The 17,246-nt window shown below is 43.8% G+C and overlaps 2 protein-coding genes across 4 annotated transcripts in view; both read left to right on the plus strand.

Annotated features, from left to right (window-relative positions):
- COQ3 (coenzyme Q3, methyltransferase) overlaps positions 1–17,246 on the plus strand; it is a 65,022-nt gene that overhangs the window by 37,725 nt on the left and 10,051 nt on the right. The gene's annotated exons all lie outside the window — the stretch shown is intronic.
- Positions 82–7,524, plus strand: LOC144888128 (uncharacterized). Of its 3 annotated transcripts, none has more exons than XM_068135719.2 (2): positions 82–1,236; positions 6,861–7,524. In XM_068135719.2, the coding sequence occupies exon 1, from the start codon at positions 281–283 to the stop codon at positions 1,220–1,222; it is 942 nt and encodes a 313-aa protein (XP_067991820.1). In that variant the 5' UTR covers positions 82–280; the 3' UTR covers positions 1,223–1,236; positions 6,861–7,524. The 3 variants fall into 3 exon arrangements, with proteins under 3 accessions (XP_067991820.1, XP_067991827.1, XP_067991821.1); XM_068135726.2 differs by having other exon boundaries at positions 139–950; XM_068135720.2 differs by having other exon boundaries at positions 142–1,230.

A 17,246-nucleotide genomic window follows, 5' to 3' on the forward strand; every position in this document is an offset into this window, starting at 1 on the left:
GCTCAGACAGGATAGGATGGCCTGTGATCTCGCGAGAAGATAATTTCGCAAGGACGGAATTGAGTGCGATCTCGCGAGAATATAACTCGCGGCATTTGATTATATGGTTCCGGGTTTTGTGAGTGACCAATGCTCTTCCTATTCGGACGGGATTGAGTGTGATCTCGCGAGAGCATCCTTTGAGCTTGATACTGTATAATAATAATAATAAAGCAGTACAGTACGTTACTTGGTGTCAGAAGTCGCTGCTTTCGGCCAACCAACCATCGATAAATACGGTATGGCGTCTCCGGACATGGAATACCCAGCTATCGACTGGGATGCAGCGGATTTGTTAGGGGAATTCACTCGGTTTCGAGACCACGTTCAGTCCGTGTTCGCAGGCCCGCTGTCTGAGCTAATCCCAAAGGAAAAGGCGACATGGCTGGGCATTTGGATCGGTGCTCATGGGCGCGATATTTACAAGACGTTCACATGGGAGGAAAACGAGGAAGACGATCCCGACAGGGTGCTCGGTCATTTTGAAGAGTTTGTGTCTAAGACGTCGAACAAGCAGGTTGCCGGGCAACGGGCGAAGAGTGAAGAATATGATTCCGAGAGTTGGCTCAGTGATGATAAACGGTATGACCGTCGGAAAAAGAGCAAGCGGGCTTGCCGGCAACGGCTCATGCGTCGGAAACAATGGAGGTATGAGCCGTTTCATCATTTTGTCACCTGCTTGAGTAAGGTAATCATGGACTGCGGTTATGTCGATGCCGAGGACATGCTGACAGATGTGATCATCGCTGGTATTTATGAACCACAGTTGAAAAAAATATTAATCGACCAAGGTGATGAACTGACACTAACAGAGGTTCATGAAATTGGACAACAGTTCGAGTTGGCTTGCAAGGAAGGTCTCATCATGCGGGATGAAGACGACCACCAGCCTGGAGTGTCAGCCATTGCAGGTCAGAGGAACTCGTTTGGAAAGTCAAGAGCAAAGCCTTATGGTTCACAATTTCGGCGATGGTACAAATGGAAACCTTGCCTGTTTTGTGGCAAGGATAGGCAACATTTGGGGAACGATGGGGTTTGCCCAGCATTTGGCACCACGTGTTCCTATTGCAACGGCCGGAACCACTGGGCGGTAAAGTGCGGTCTTCGAAGGGGAAAGCAGAAACGACAGAACGAATTCCCGACAGAGGATAATTCTGTGCCCTGCGCAGCTGATGATGAGTAGAACACCGTGTAACTGTAAGTATTGATGCTCTCTGAAGTCCATCTTTAGCTGTCATCGTCTAGCCAGAGCCGGATGTATGTTTTAACAGGCCTCGGCACATTAGAGTAGTGGAGGGCTCCATCCCCACTCCTATCAACCTCGAAGCATAGTGGGAATAAATTTAAAATAAAAAAGAGCTGAACTATGTTAGTGTGTCGTTTGTACTAATTTATTTAGCCATCGAAGTGCATTAAAACCCAGTGACCATGATATAAATGCCCAATAGAGCAATGTGACTGCGTCGCCAATATGCCTCCACGTAGTCCCTACCTGTGACAACGGCTGTAGATGCCCTCGTTACCTGTCTTAAAAATAAACAAGTTTGATTTAAAGCCCTTCAGCTGTTCTCAAGTACCACATTTTTAGCAGACATGACGAGTTTCGCATCAATTGGTGAAGCGGTTTCGGAGAAGGTTTTTTGTTTTTTTAAATATTTGCTTGAAAGCTGCCAAACCACGTGATCTGTGATATTAAAATGTCGCTCTGCATATGTATGGGTAGGGGATCATGCTTGTAAAGTTTTGTGTTGATTGGTTGAGGCTCGTTTTTCTATCCAAGATGGCTGCCAAACCATGTGACCTACGACATAATTTTCAAACTATATGCAGCAATGGTGTTTGATGACGTTTGTAAAGTTTCGCAACGATAGGGTAAGCAGTTTCTGAGATGTAATTATTTAATATTTCCTTTCAACCAATATGGCTGCCACACCATGTGACCGATGACGTTTTCATGACCAACTTTTAATCGACATGCCTAGTCGATGACACATGTAAAGTTTTGAGTCTATCACTTCTGTGGTTTGGGAGATGTTTTTTTACGGTTTTAGGTTTAATCCAATATGGCTGCCAAACCATGTGACCTATGATGTCATAAATTATAATATTTCAATACAAATGGGTCATAGATCATGTGCATGCAATTTCAGATTTCTAGGATGAGGCATTACATTAAAACATTTATGGCTGGTATACCACTTCACTGTGGTCATTATCACGCGTTTGTTCCCCATTGGGAGTACTTGACAATTTGCCAAGTTTCAAATTTTTCCATTCAGCGGTTTCAAAGAAATCATTTTTTAATTATTTGAGTTTAAGATTGCTGCCATACCATGTGACCGATGTCACAATTGTCATAAAAACATTCTGCATGGGTGTTGCTCCAACCCTGAAAGTTTTGTCTCAATCAGACATGTGGTTGCTGAGAAAAATCAGGTTTAGGTTGTACGTACGGACAACCAGAAAACATGCCTCCAAGCATCAAGTGAAAGAAACAAAAAAATTTCTCTGTTATAATAAGATTCAGCTGATTGTATAAAACAATTCTACGTCATTCTTGGTTGGGTGATTGCCTCATTTTGACATGATGATGCAGATCCTCCCATAAAAGGTAATGTGATTCGTGTGTTAGTCATGGCCAAAAGTATTGGCACCCTTGCACTTTTTTCAAATAACTCACAATTTTCTCCAAACAGAAGTTGAAATTGACAAAAGCATTTGGTCTCCACAATTATTTATTTCACTGTGAATTTTACAGAACCTTTGTTTTTGATTCAGAACTTAATATATCCTTTTAAATCAGAAAATAAAAAGAAATTGCGATTGTAGATGTAAATTGTAGATGCGATCTGCCATGGAGATGGGAATCTGATGATACGCACTACGTAGATCGAGAGTGCTAAAGACCGAGTACTCTGCCACCTGTCATACCAGGGAGTCCATTCCTGGGAGTGGGTAGGCGTCCAATTGGGTAAACCGATTAATCGGCTGCGAATAGTCGATTACCATGCGTTTGCGATGTGATTCGGTTCGTACCACCAGAACTTGGGCCCACCAAGGCGACCGACTAGGTTCTATGATACCTTCCTTTAGTAGTTGCGCGGTCTTATAGATATATATATATATATATAGTAGACTTATATATATATATATATATATATATATATATATATATATATATATATATATATATATATATATATATATATATATATATATATATATAATATATATATACTTATAGTAGACATATCACGTGCCTTCGACACGGTCTGGCACCCCGCTCTGCTCACCAAACTCTCCTCCTTTGGTATCCATGGAAATCTCCACGCATGGCTGGCGGACTTCCTCTCTAGTCGTCGTCAACGTGTGGCCCTGAATGGGTTTCTCTCATCTCCTCTTCCTGTTCAGGCTGGAGTTCCCCAAGGCAGTGTTCTGGGCCCCGTGCTTTTTCTGGTCTTCATCAATGATCTCTCTGACTCTCTCGAAAATCCTCTCTATCTCTTTGCTGATGACTCCACTCTCTGCCGCTCCATTCCTCTTCCCTCAGATCGGCAGTCTGCTGCCTCCTCACTCTCTGAAGACCTGGACAAAATCACAGACTGGTCAAACAAGTGGAACATGTCTTTCAATCCTGACAAATCTCACACTCTTACTATGTCTCTCCGAAAAGATCGACTGGACAACCCTCCCATCTACTTTCTCAACAATCCTCTCCAAGAAGTTCTGTCGCTCAAGATTTTGGGTCTCACTATCTGCCATGATCTTTCTTGGGAAAACCACATTTCCAAGCTGGCCTCCAAAGCCAGTCGCCGACTGGGCATCCTCCGTCGTGCGAAGTCCTTCCTCGGCACACCTGAGCTCCTCACCACATACAAGGCTTTCATCCGCAGCTCAATGGAATACTGTTCTCCCCTATGGGCCGGTGCTCCTGCCTCACACCTAGCTCGGCTTCACGCTGTTGAAACCAAAGCTTTCAGAATTATTGGAATCTCCCGCGATGAAGCTATCTCTGAGGGCCTTTCACTCACTCACCGCAGGCAGGTAGGTGGTCTTTCTGTCTTCTACCGACTCCTCTCCGGCCTTGCACCCCCAGCTCTCTCTGTGCTCTGTCCCCCAAATATTCCTACAGGTCGCACAAGATCTGCCAGCAACCCTCTGATGGTTAAACTGCCGAAATCTCGGCTCTCCGCTCACCTTCACTCTTTCATTCCTCTTTTCTCCCGCCTCTGGAACAAACTCCCTCACTCCCTTCAATCCCACTCCTCCCTCCAGGTCTTTAAAACAGCTGTTCACCACCATCTCTTATCTTCCCCCATCCAAAACCTTGATCTTTTCTACCCCCGCTAATTCACCCCAGATCCACCTTGTTTGAAATTCCAACTTCTTTCCTGGAAGTCCTGGCAGTGTCCATATGTTTTATACCTCTCCTACTGCCCCCTTCCCACGCCCCCCCCCCCCCCCCCCAAAGCCCTCGCCCTCTCTCAGATCTGTCGATGTCTCCATGTCTCTCGGTCCCTGCTCTCAAATGTTGTGTTTGTGTCCTTCCCCCTCTCTCCCCATCTTGTCTACCGCTCCCTATGTTATATGTTTTATGTGTCGGTTTGTCTTTCTGTGTGATTAATGTTCGCTCTTTCACGAGCCTCGATCTTGTATACAAAAAAAAAAAAAAAAAAAAAAAAAAAAAAAATGGCCTTGATAAAATTATTGGTACTCTCGACTTAATATTTGGAAGCACAGCGTTTGGACAAAATAACTGCAGTCCAGCGCTTCCTATAGCCATGAATGAGCTTCCTACACTTTTCTATTGGCAGTTTGACCCACTCTTCTTGTGCAAACTGCTCCAATTCTCCCAGATTTGAAGGGTGGCTTCTCTCAAATGCTGTTTTCAGATCACCCCACAGGTGTTCAATGGGATTTAGATCTGGACTCATTGGTGGCCACTTCAGAACAGTCCAGCGTTTTGTTTTGAGCCATTCCTGGGTGCTTTCTGAATTGTGTTTGGGGTCATTGTCCTGCTGCAAGACCCATGACCTTCGACGGAGACCCAGCTTTCTGACACTGGGTTGAGCATTGCACTCCAAAATGCCTTGGTAATCTCCTGATTTCATGATGCCATACACACATTCAAGGCACCCATTTCCAGAGGCAGCACAGCAACCCCAAAACATCACTGAACCTCCTCCATGTTTGACTGTAGGGAAGGTGTTCTCGTCTTTGAAGGCTTCGTTTTGCTTTGTCTAAACATAGAGATGATGGGCTTTACCAAAAAGCTCTAATATTGTCTCATCTGTCCACAGGACATTCTCCCAGAAGGATTTTGGCTTGTTCAGGTGTGTTTTGGCAAACCCGAGTCAGGCTTTCTTATGGCTCTCTCTCAGCAGTGGGGTTCTCCAGGGTCTCCTACCACAGAACCCCCTTTCATTGAGTTGGCGACAGATTGTGCGAGTTGAAACGGTTGTACCTTGTGTCTGAAGGTCAGCTTGAATCTGTTTCGCAGTTGATTGAGGTGCTTTCTCCACCATTCGAACAATCCTTTGCTGCAATCTTCGATCCAGCTTTCCCTTGCGGCCACGTCCAGGGAGGTTGGCTTCACTGCAATGGGCCTTAAACTTCCTGATAACATTGCGCACGGTGGACACAGGAACATCAAGGTCTCTGGAGATGGACTTGTAGACTTGAGATTGTCCATGATTGGCTGCAATCTTGTGTCTGACCTCCTTCGACAATTCTCTGGTTTTCTTTCTTTTCTCTATGCTCATTGCGGTACACACAGTGACACAAAACCGCAGAATGACTCCTTTTCTCCATTCAAACTGGTTGAATGAGTGATTTTTTTTCAATATTTCAGGCACCTGCAACTCACCAGGGGTGAGTTCAATTGCAAAGTAAAGGAATATCACATGCTTGAAATCGAATTATTTCGAACAACTTCTAAAAGGTGCCAATAATATTGTCTGGGCAATTTTATGATTTCTGTGTGGAATAAGCTAAGATTTATCCATTTTTTTCAGCTTTTTTTTTTGTTGTTCCACTGCAAACTAAAGGAATACATATGTGGATACCAAGTTATTTTTTAATTTCAACAATTTTATGGAGGAAAATGGTGCATTATTTGAAAAAAGTGCAAGGGTGCCAATATTTTTAGCCACGACTGTATTGGTGCTTTTCCATTGCACGGAATGGTACGGCACTGTACAGTACGGTTTGGTACGCTACGGTACGGTAATCCCTGTGTCGTTTTTCAATCGCACAACAGAACCGTGAAAATAGGCAGAATTGTCTGTAGTGACGAAAAAAAAAAGAAGCCCAAAATGGTCTGTAGTATTGGTAGCTCCACCCAAAGGTTCGGGTTTGGCTCGCTTGGTACCTATCCATAGCAGGAACCAAATTTAGCACGGGTACTTAGTAATCGACGAGGATTGTGAAGAGCAGTGCGGACTGTAAAGAAAATTGTGTAAGAAAGCAGAGGAAAAGTGTTGGTTTTTGGGGACAACCGCACCACTCACCTGGAAGGACTACACTTGTCCCCTGCTCAGTTGTTCGTTGGTAGAAGAGCACGTAACAATCTGCCTGCAGAGTACAGCTAAACTTGTACCAAAATCCTACAGCTCTTGTGATGTTAAACGTCATTTTCACATGGAGAAGACCAAGCAGAAGTTTTATCATGAGTAGTGAGAGAGTGGCCATCTTTAGTTCAGGATCAGCAGGTCCACATGTAACCATTACCAGGCACTAGCAATTGGGTGCCATGTGAGATTGTACAAAAACATGTCGCCTACGCCGTCGATGCTCAGTGGAAGCAACTGTTTGTTCCGCAGGAATTGCCAACATCTCAGATCTTCAAGTAAGCTGGCCTGTGTGCGTGAGCCAGATTTTGGAAGCTTGAACTGTGATGAGCACACCGACGCTTCCTCCTCTTCTCTTGCCACCGATGAGGCTCACCATATAATGTTTCTTGTCTGCCCCCCACCATCCCCTGTTGCTTTCGATGAACAATCCCGTGAGCCTGTTGCCTATACTACTCGCTCGGGCCGTGTTGTAAAATATCCGGACAAACTTTATCTTTATGTTGATTTCTCATTCTGAAGGAGAGCATATGTAATGCTATCTTCCTGGTCCGTGTTTTGTGATTGACCATATGCCCTTCCCGCTCGGACGGGATCAACGGTGATCTCGCGAGAGCACGCTGCGCGGACTTTGATATACTAATAAAGCAGTGCGCCACGCTCAATCGGCATCTTGTTCATCCCGACCCTGTCACATGCCACACCGCCTCGTGCTATCTATCGGTATAACATGGTTTTGGTAGGTTACATTATTACAAAGGTGATTTGTGTTCTCCATTATTTAAAGGTGTATAAATTAATTAATTCCGTGTTTTTGCTGGCTTTTTATGCAGCGGCTATTACATCACCCGATCTGACACATTACATCAGTTATTTGTGCCTGTTGTTTGTGTTCTTTATAAAGTCCCTAAAAACAGTAGGTTTCCTGTTTGGAATGGTTTTCAGTTTTGTTTGACGGGCAGACAGAGTAAACCTAATACCTCGCTCCTTTGTGAGTGAGCGTCAGGCCAAATTCAGAGCCAAAGAACGGTTAAACGGCAAACATGTCTTCCTATTCATGTTCCGATTAGTGTTGTTGTTATAACATTCAATATAAACAAGTTGTACCTCCATCATCAACTGACGCTTACAGACAGACGCACAGAGGACATGAAGCAATTCCTCAACCTCACTTTTGGTTTGGTATGCGTGGGGTAAAAGTATGAAATGCACTTTTACATGTTTTTTTGTTTGTTTATATATATACTCGTGGGGTCACCCGTGGGATTCCCACCCGTGGGAATCCCACGGGCATGGATGTGTGTGACGAATTTTAAATGTACTAGGGCATGCCCGTACTATATATATATCTAAAATTATATCCCCCCCCCTCTATTTACATGAAATGGTTTGGTCCAAAGCGAACGGCTTGCGAGTACGGTGACAATCCCCCCCCTCTATTTACATGAAATTGTTTGGTCCAAAGCGAACGGCTTGCGGAGTTTGGTAAATAAATCGCCATAGCTCGGTAACTACTTCTCCGATTAATATGAAACCTTGAAAAGGCACATCCTCGGGTCCCCAGCAATATACCTGGCAAGTTTAAAGTATATCGGACCCGTGGTTGTCGAGAAACAGTGGTCACAGACACACAGACACACAGACATACACACAGAGATTACTGGAATTATAGATAGATGTCGACTGTTATTTTAGGCGGTGTATTTTCGTTTATCATCATGGCGCGATTTAAAAAAAAAATCTCTGCATTTTCCTCTCCAATACCTCCTCACACTTTACACACACACCGGCCCATGTTTACATATACACACACACACATATACACCCACACACATATACACATACACACACATGTACATCGACACACACACACACACACACACACACACACACACACACACACACACACACACACACACACACACATACACACACACGTATATGCACATTATACACATATATATATAGATCTCCACACACACACATACACATACACATATACACATACACATACACAAAAACAGACACACACACGTACAGACACATATATACACACACACACAGACATATATATATACACATACAACAACAACATGCATTTTAAGGCCATTTTCCCTGCTAGAGCGGGGGTTAGCCTACATACACATACACACACATATATACACACACACACATATGCACACACACATATACACACACACACACACACACACACACACACACACACACATATGTGTCCCACATGTATATATCCCACATCCCACATGTATATACATGTTTAAAGTGTACGTGCCCTTCCCCCCTCCCCCGCCCGGCAACGCTGGGTACTTCTGCTGGTAACTAATAAAATAAAAACGAAGAAATATCTCTCGGTTTCATGAAACGGTGGAATTTGATGAAATTCGCTAGGTGAATTCACTCGGTGTATTCGGTTCGGCTCGGTTCACTCGGTTTAAAGAAAAAGCGATAATGTCGACATGTTGCTGTCTGTGTCATGTTGGGCGGTGTATGATACCTGTTGGCTGTTGGGCGGTGTATGATACCTGTTGGCTGTTGGGCGGTGATATGGTGGCGGAATATTCGAAGAAGATTTCGTGAACCATATTTTACTTCCGGCTAATAATGTTGAATGAAATAAAAACGAAGAAATATATGTCGTTTTGTGACGACTGTCATCAAAAGTAAACGGTGAATTCACTCGGTTTATTCGGTTCGGCTCGGTTCACTCGGTTTAAAGAAAAACCGATAATGTCGACATGTTGCCGGCTGTCATGTTGGGCGGTGTATGATACATGTTGGGCGGTGTATGAAACATATTGGGCGGTGGGCGGTGATATGGTGTATTTTTTAAAATATATCTCTGCATTTTCCCGTGTTGCTGACACCGAGTCCAAAACCATCGATAAAAATGAAATCATATGGTGAGTGAGTTAGATTGGAGATAAAGGCGTGAGAGACTCAATGGCCTTGAAGTTACAGGCCTTTGAGAATTCATTTCGTTCTATAAACGGCAACTTTCATCGGATTTTCTTCCCGTTTTTTTCAACCGAGTCTAAAACGATGTTAGCGACTGTGAAAAATGAAATGATATATCGAATTTGATTTGAAATAAAACTGGGAGAGAGAGCAAGACACCACGGGCCGACAAAACAGGCCTCAAAGCTATGCGAGTTAATAAAATGGTGGATATTTGTTTATATGAAGCGAAGGCTCTCCCAGAATGGGTGGAGCTATGGGTGGAGCTACTCTGCGAACCGAGTAAGCCACACCCCGGACAGACGCCCAACAGACAGACAGACAGACAGAATCATCTACGGCTATTATAATAGAGATATACAGATATACATACATATATATACAGAATCGAGGCTCATGTAAGAGCTAACACATTCAACATAAGAAGATGCACAGACACATAAAACATGCAATGAAGGGAACGGGAGAAAAGAGGGGGGAGCGAGAAGGATGCACACAAGTACAACAGTAGAGAACAGGGACATCGGGAGATCCGTGGGAGGGAGAGGGCTGGGAGAAGGGGGTGGGGTTCACTGTATAAAACAAATGGACACTACTGGGAATTTCAGGATTGAAAGAGGTGGATTTTGGGTGTTGTAACAGGGGTAGAAAAGATCAAGGTTTTGGATGGGGGAAGATAATAGGTGGTGGTGAACAGCTATTTTAACGACCTAGAGGGAGGAGAGGGATTGAAGAGAATGTGGGAGATTGTTTGTGCCAGAGGTAAGAGAATAAAGGAGTGAAGATGAGCAGAGAGTCTTTATTTTGGCAATTTCACGAGAAGAGGGTTGCTGGTAGATCTTGTGCGTCCTGCAGGAATATTTGGGGGACAGAGCGCAGACAAAGCTGGGGGAGCAAGGTCGGAGAGGAGTCGGTAGAACACAGAAATACCACCAACCTGCCTGCAGTGAGTGCGTGAAAGGCCCTCAGAATCAGCTTCATCGTGGGGCATTTGAGAAGACACACATTTTGAGCACAATAATAAACTTTAGCACCAAGAAGAAACTCAAAATTAAGAGGGTCCCCTTTTATTAGGAAGACAAGTAGAAAGGTCCGTTAAAAATGACGGGTCAGAACAGTTTATTCGACTGTACAGCCTTGTGAGCATGCCAAAGTCTGAAGCCTCAGCTTTACAAATCTTTGGGTCCTCGGTATCTTTGGGTCCTTGGGGTCTTTTGTATTCTGAGTTTTCAGGGTCTTTTGGGTCCTCTGGGTCTTTTGAATCCTCAGGGACCTTTGTGTCTTCTGGGTCTTCAGGGATTTTGGGTCTTCAAGGTTTTTTGTGTCTTCGGGGTCTTTTTGTGTCTTTGGGGCCTTTAAGGGTCTTCGGGTTATTTTGGGTCTTTGAGGTCCTTTTGGGTGTTCGGGGTCTTTTGATTCCTCTGGGTATACAGTCATGTGAAAAAGTAAGTACACCCCATGTAAAGTTTTGACTTTTTCAACATATTTCAACATACAGCTATTTGATCTTCATTTCAACAATATTGATAGATAAAGGTGATATAATATAACAAATATCATGAAACATTTACATTTTGTAGTCCATTGTATAATTTAAATAAACATAAATGCAAATTTCGCATGTGGAAAAAGTAAGTACACCCCTGGCTCTAATAGGTGGTATTGCCCCCTTTGGCAGAAACAACCTCAAGTAGGCGTTTCTTATGATAGTGGGGCGGCTTAGCCCAAATATTCAAAAGAATTGTGCATTTTGTGAAACAAGCACCAAATTTGGCACAAATGTACATTAATATGTTGCGAACATTTTCAGATATTGGGCCACTTGAAATTCCGTAATTTTTTTTTTCAAATTTTTTCAAATTTCGTAATTTAAAATTTTTCGGGTGACACCGTCACAATTTCGGTCTTCGAGGCCGGCCGATAGGCAAAGTGTGACCGGAAGGGACGAGGTTCTCCTGACCACGTGGCCCTCGATCTGGGAAGCGAGAGGCGTTCCATTAGTGGACGCGCCCCTCACGCCCGACTTTTGGGCGGCCCCGGCAGGCCGTTTGTTTTGACGTTCCGTGACAGGCCCCGCACCCCCACCTCCGGGCCGACCGGAAGCTTGTGCTGAGTACATCATACCTGAACAACTCAGTGAGGCAGAACACAGCAGTGCACACCAGGGTGACCCCTTCAGTGCATAAACCAATTAACCTGTCCACTGCAGGGCATATAGAAATGAAGTTATTTTCTGCATATAATAATAATATAAGTTCAGTTCTATATAACAATTTCTGTTATCACCACTACCACTACAACTACCACTACTACAAGCTTTGTCTGGAATTTTGTGGACTAACAGACAAACAGACATACAGACAAGCTGGGATCAAAACATTACCTCCTTCCACCATTGAGTGTAGAGGTAAACATCATGGAAATTATATCATGCCCTAGATTTAATTCATGCTTACCCGTGTATTTGCTTCACTGGTTCACAAGGTCTTTTGCATACATGTAATTCAGACTCTCGTCTTCATTGCTGACCACACAATGTTCGCAACATATTAATGTACATTTGTGCCAAATTTGGTGCTTGTATCACAAAATGCACAATTCTTTTGAATATTTGGGCTAAGCCGCCCCACTATATCGGCCGGCCTCGAAGACCGAAATTGTGACGGTGTCACCCGAAAAATTTGAAATTACGAAATTTGAAAAAATTTGAAAAAAAAAATTACGGAATTTCAAGTGGCCCAATATCTGAAAATGTTCGCAACATATTAATGTACATTTGTGCCAAATTTGGTGCTTGTATCACAAAATGCACAACAGGTTTGCTATGCTGCTACACTATGACTGTCTTCCAGTCTCTGACATCGACTGGGAGAAATTTTTGCCCACTCCTCCATGCAGAATTCTTTCAGCTATGCGATGTTTGAGGGGTTTCTTGCATGCACAAATCGTTTCAATTCCCCCCACAGCAACTCGATGGGATTTAGATCCGGGCTTTGACTTGGCCATTCCAGAACCCTCCATTTCTTTCTTTTCAGCCATTCCATTTAGCAAAGTCATGGAATCCATCATTGCTTCGGATATGAAATCTTTCCTCTTCTCCAATGGCTTGATCTCTGATCATCAATTTGGTTTCAGACCAGGTCACTCTACTCTGGACATGCTGCTTCTGCTGTCTCAACAATGGATGGAGGTCCTCAATGCCAAACAGGAAATCAGAGCTGTCTCCCTTGACATATCAAGAGCCTTTGATACGGTCTGGCACCCAGCTCTGCTCACCAAACTCTCCTCCTATGGTATCCATGGAAATCTCCATGCATGGCTTGCGGACTTCCTCTCTGGTCGTAGTCAACGTGTGGCCCTGAATGGATTTCTCTCATCTCCCCTTCCTGTTCAGGCTGGAGTTCCCCAAGGAAGTGTGCTGGGCCCTGTGCTTTTTCTGGTCTTTATCAATGATCTCTCTGACTCTCTGGAAAATCCTCTATCTCTTTGCTGATGACTCCACTCTCTGCCGCTCCATTCCTCTTCCCTCAGATCGGCAGTCTGCAGCCTCCTCACTCTCTGAAGACCTGGACAAAATCACAGACTGGTCAAACAAGTGGAACATGTCTTTCAATCCTGCCAAATCTCACTCTCTTACTATGTCTCTCCGAAAAGATCGACTGGACAACCCTCCCATCTACTTTCTCAACAATCCTCTCCAAGAAGTTCTGTCACTCAAGCTTTTGGGTCTCACTATCTGCCATGATCTTTCTTGGGAAAACCACATTTCCAAGCTGGCCTCCAAAGCCAGTCGCCGACTGGGCATCCTCCGTCGTGCGAAGTCCTTCCTCGGCACACCTGAGCTCCTCACCACATACAAGGCTTTCATCCGCAGCTCTATGGAATACTGTTCTCCCCTATGGGCTGGTGCTCCTGCCTCACACCTGGCTCGGCTTCACGCTGTTGAATCCAAAGCTTTCAAAATCATTGGAATCTCCCGCGATGAAGCTATCTCTGAGGGCCTTTCACTCACTCACCGCAGGCAGGTAGGTGGTCTTTCTGTCTTCTACCGACTCCTCTCCGGCCTTGCTCCCCCAGCTCTCTCTGTGCTCTGTCCCCCAAATATTCCTACAGGTCGCACAAGATCTGCCAGCAACCCTCTGATGGTTAAACTGCCGAAATCTCGGCTCTCTGCTCACCTTCACTCTTTCATTCCTCTTTTCTCCCGCCTGTGGAACAAACTCCCACACTCCCTTCAATCCCTCTCCTCCCTCCAGGTCTTTAAAACAGCTGTTCACCACCATCTCTTATCTTCCCCCATCCATAACCTTGATCTTTTCTACCCCCACTAATTCACCCCAGATCCACCTTGTTTGAAATTCCAACTTATTTCCTGGAAATCCTGGCAGTGTCCATATGTTTATACCTCTCCCACCCCCCCCCCTTCACATGCCTCCCCCCCTTCACATGCCTCCCCCCCAAAGCCCTCTCCCTCCCACAGATCTCTCGATGTCTCCATGTCTCTCGGTCCCTGCTCTCAAATGTTGTGTTTGTGTCCTTCCCCCTCTCTCCCCATCTTGTCTACCGCTCCCGATGTTATTTGTTTTATGTGTCTGTTTGTCTTTCTGTGTGATTAATGTTCGCTCTTTCACGAGCCTCGATCTTGTATACAAAAAAAAAAAAAAAAAAAAAAAAAAAAAAAAAAAAAAAAAAAAAAATTCCTTGGTGGATTTACTGGTATGTTTAGGGTCATTGTCATGTTGCAAGGTCCACCTTCGGTTGAGCTTCAACTTTCTGACAGGTGGCCTCACATTATCCTCAAGCACCCTCTGGTACAATGAAGAATTCATAGTGGATTCTATGATGGTGAGCTGCCCAGGCCCTGATGCAACAAAGCTGCCCCAAACCATAATATTTCCACCACCATGCTTTACAGTTGGTATCAGGTTCTTGTGGTCAAATGCTGTCTTTGGTTTTCGCCAAACATGTCTTCTGGTACTGTGGCTAAATAGCTCTACCTTTGACTCATCTGTCCAGAGCACATTGTTCCAGAAGTACTGGTCTTTGCCTCGGTGTTCATTGGCAAACTATAGTCTTGCCCTGATGTTCTTTCTGGACAGCAAAGGTTTCCTCCTGGCACACCTCCCATGTAGATCAAATTTGTGCAGCCTCTTACTAATGGTAGACTCGTGCACTTTGCCATCAACAGTGGCAAGAGCTACCTGTAGGTCCCGTGATGACATTCTGGGGTTCTTAAGAGACTTCTTTCAGCATCTTGCGGTCTGCTCTCGGGCTGAACTTGCTGGGGCGGCCTGGCCTGAACAAGTTGGCAGTTGTTTGGAATCTTCTCCACTTGTAGAGGATCTTCCGGACAGTCGAATGATTGATTTCAAATTGTTTGGAGATCTTTTAAATCCCTTACCAGACTCGTAGGCATCTATAACCTTCTGTCTGAAGGCCTCAGAGAGCTCTTTTGATCGAGGCATGGTGACGCCACACACTTCAACAACAAAGAGCAAACCAAACTAAATGTCTGAGGTTTAAATAAGACAGGTTCCTCCAAGATCCTCTGACGATGTTCTAATCATTTGCACCTGAGCTGGTGCACCTGATTCTAATTTTAGGTATTTGAAGTAGTGATAAATGTAGGGGTGTACTTACTTTTTCCACATGCGAAATTTGCATTTATGTTTATTTAAATTATACAATGGACAACAAAATGTAAATGTTTCATGATATTTGTTATATTATATCACCTTTATCTATCAATATTGTTGAAATGAAGATCAAATAGCTGTATGTTGAAATATGTTGAACAAGTAAAAACTTTACATGGGGTGTACTTACTTTTTCACGTGACTGTATGCTATATGTATAAAACTCCAGGACCCCCTGAATGAATATTTCATAGAAGCGCTTTTGGCAGTGATTGCAGCTTCAAGTCTTCTTGGGTACGTCTTTATCAGCTTTGCACGTCTGGATTTGGGGAGTTTCTCCCATTCTTCCTTGCAGATTTGCTCAAGCTCTGTGAAGCTGGATGTGGAGCGTGGGCACTCTGAAGCAGGTCTCCCAGTCCCTGCACTAAAAAGCATCCCCACAGCAAAATGTTGCCACCACCATGCTTTTTTGCCTCATGTTCTCAGAGTCTTGCACTTGGCCTTTTGCAAATTCCAGATGTCCTGCCATGTGCCTTTCTCAGGAGTGGCTTCTCTCTGGCCTCTCTCCCATAAAACTAGATTTGTGAAGTGGTGTCGAGACTTGTTCTTCTGTCAAGTCTGGCAAGGAACTCTGTAGTTCTGTCAGAGTGGCCATCTGGCTCCTGATCACCTCCCTGACCAAAGGTGCTTCTTGCCAGTTGCTCAGTTTGGTCAGATGGCCAGCTCTAGGAAGAGTCTGGATAGTTCCACATTCTTTCCATTTCCTAATGATGAAGCTCACTGTGCTATTGGGAACTTTCAACGCTCTATAAATTGTTTTATACCCTTCCCCAGATCTTTGCCTCCTCACAATTATATCTCAGAATTCAACAGACAGTTGCTTAGACTTCATGGTTGAGTTCCTGATCTGATATGCACTGTGAATTGGTGGTACCTGACATAGAAAGGTGTGTTTCTTTCTAAATCATGTCCAATCAATTGAATTGGCCGCAGGTGGACTCCAATCAAGTTGTAGAGACATCTCAAGGATGATCGAAGAAAATTGGATGCACCTGAGCTCAATTTGGAGTGTCATAGCAAAGGGTTTATCTACTTATTAACTCAAGACATTTCAGCTTTTTATTTTTCATTATTTTGTCATAAGTTCTTTCAAAAAAATTAAACTTTTAAATTCTGGGGTATTATGTGTAGATCAGTGACAAAAAGAGAAAAATGACCACAGTGTGGTCATAAGCTGCGACGTGTAGAATCATGAGGATATCTGTTGCAATATGCGCTACCACATTCGACCAGTCATTAAATTATACACATGCACTGGCGTCTTTTTGTCTTTCAGTTCTGGTCTTGTCCTTTGTTTTGCGACGCAACATGCTTCATGAACTGATTACATATAATGTATGGACATGAATGTTATTTCTGTTAATGTTAATTCATTGATGTTATTTATTCATGTTAATTCTGGGTGGCAGAGGGATAATTTGAGACGGGCTTGGTCGGTAATGGAAGTCCGAGTGTATGCACATGTGCTATTCAATAATTACACCTAATTTGTGTCAAGTTGTGTGAAACGAGATTGATATGAAAACATTCATGTTGCCTTTGTTGCTAAATTTATTCTGGTTTCTTCAAACAAATCGCGATTTTAGTCCGCGATGTTCTTACCTCATACCAACGCACGTCCGAGTGTATGCGAAAACGCTATTCAAAAAGGCACCCCAACAACAAGAACAACAATGCGGTCCTCTCACAGAGCTGCTCATCGCAGCTAAAAATCTCAATTTAATCAATTTTAAATTCAGGCTGCAACACAACAAAATGTGAAAAAGTCAAGGGGTGTGAATACTTTCTGAAGGCATTGTATATAACTTTTACCAGGGGAAGAACAAATGGACGGGTGGAAGATCAAACATTTGGAAACGTGGATATGCATTCAGGTTCCTGACTTGGCATCATCATTTGCTCCATCATGTGAAAGTTTTGTTCACTGCCACGTCTGCTCCTGATAAAAAAAACACATTGCCTTCAA

The sequence above is a fragment of the Myxine glutinosa genome, chromosome 14 (genome assembly GCF_964187855.1).
Source record: "Myxine glutinosa chromosome 14, kmMyxGlut1.1, whole genome shotgun sequence".
Classification (NCBI taxonomy): domain Eukaryota; kingdom Metazoa; phylum Chordata; class Myxini; order Myxiniformes; family Myxinidae; genus Myxine; species Myxine glutinosa.

Bases quoted from the DNA above. Each gene is read 5' to 3' on its own strand.
- LOC144888128 (XM_068135719.2), top strand. From the start codon at position 281: ATGGCGTCTCCGGACATGGAATACCCAGCTATCGACTGGGATGCAGCG.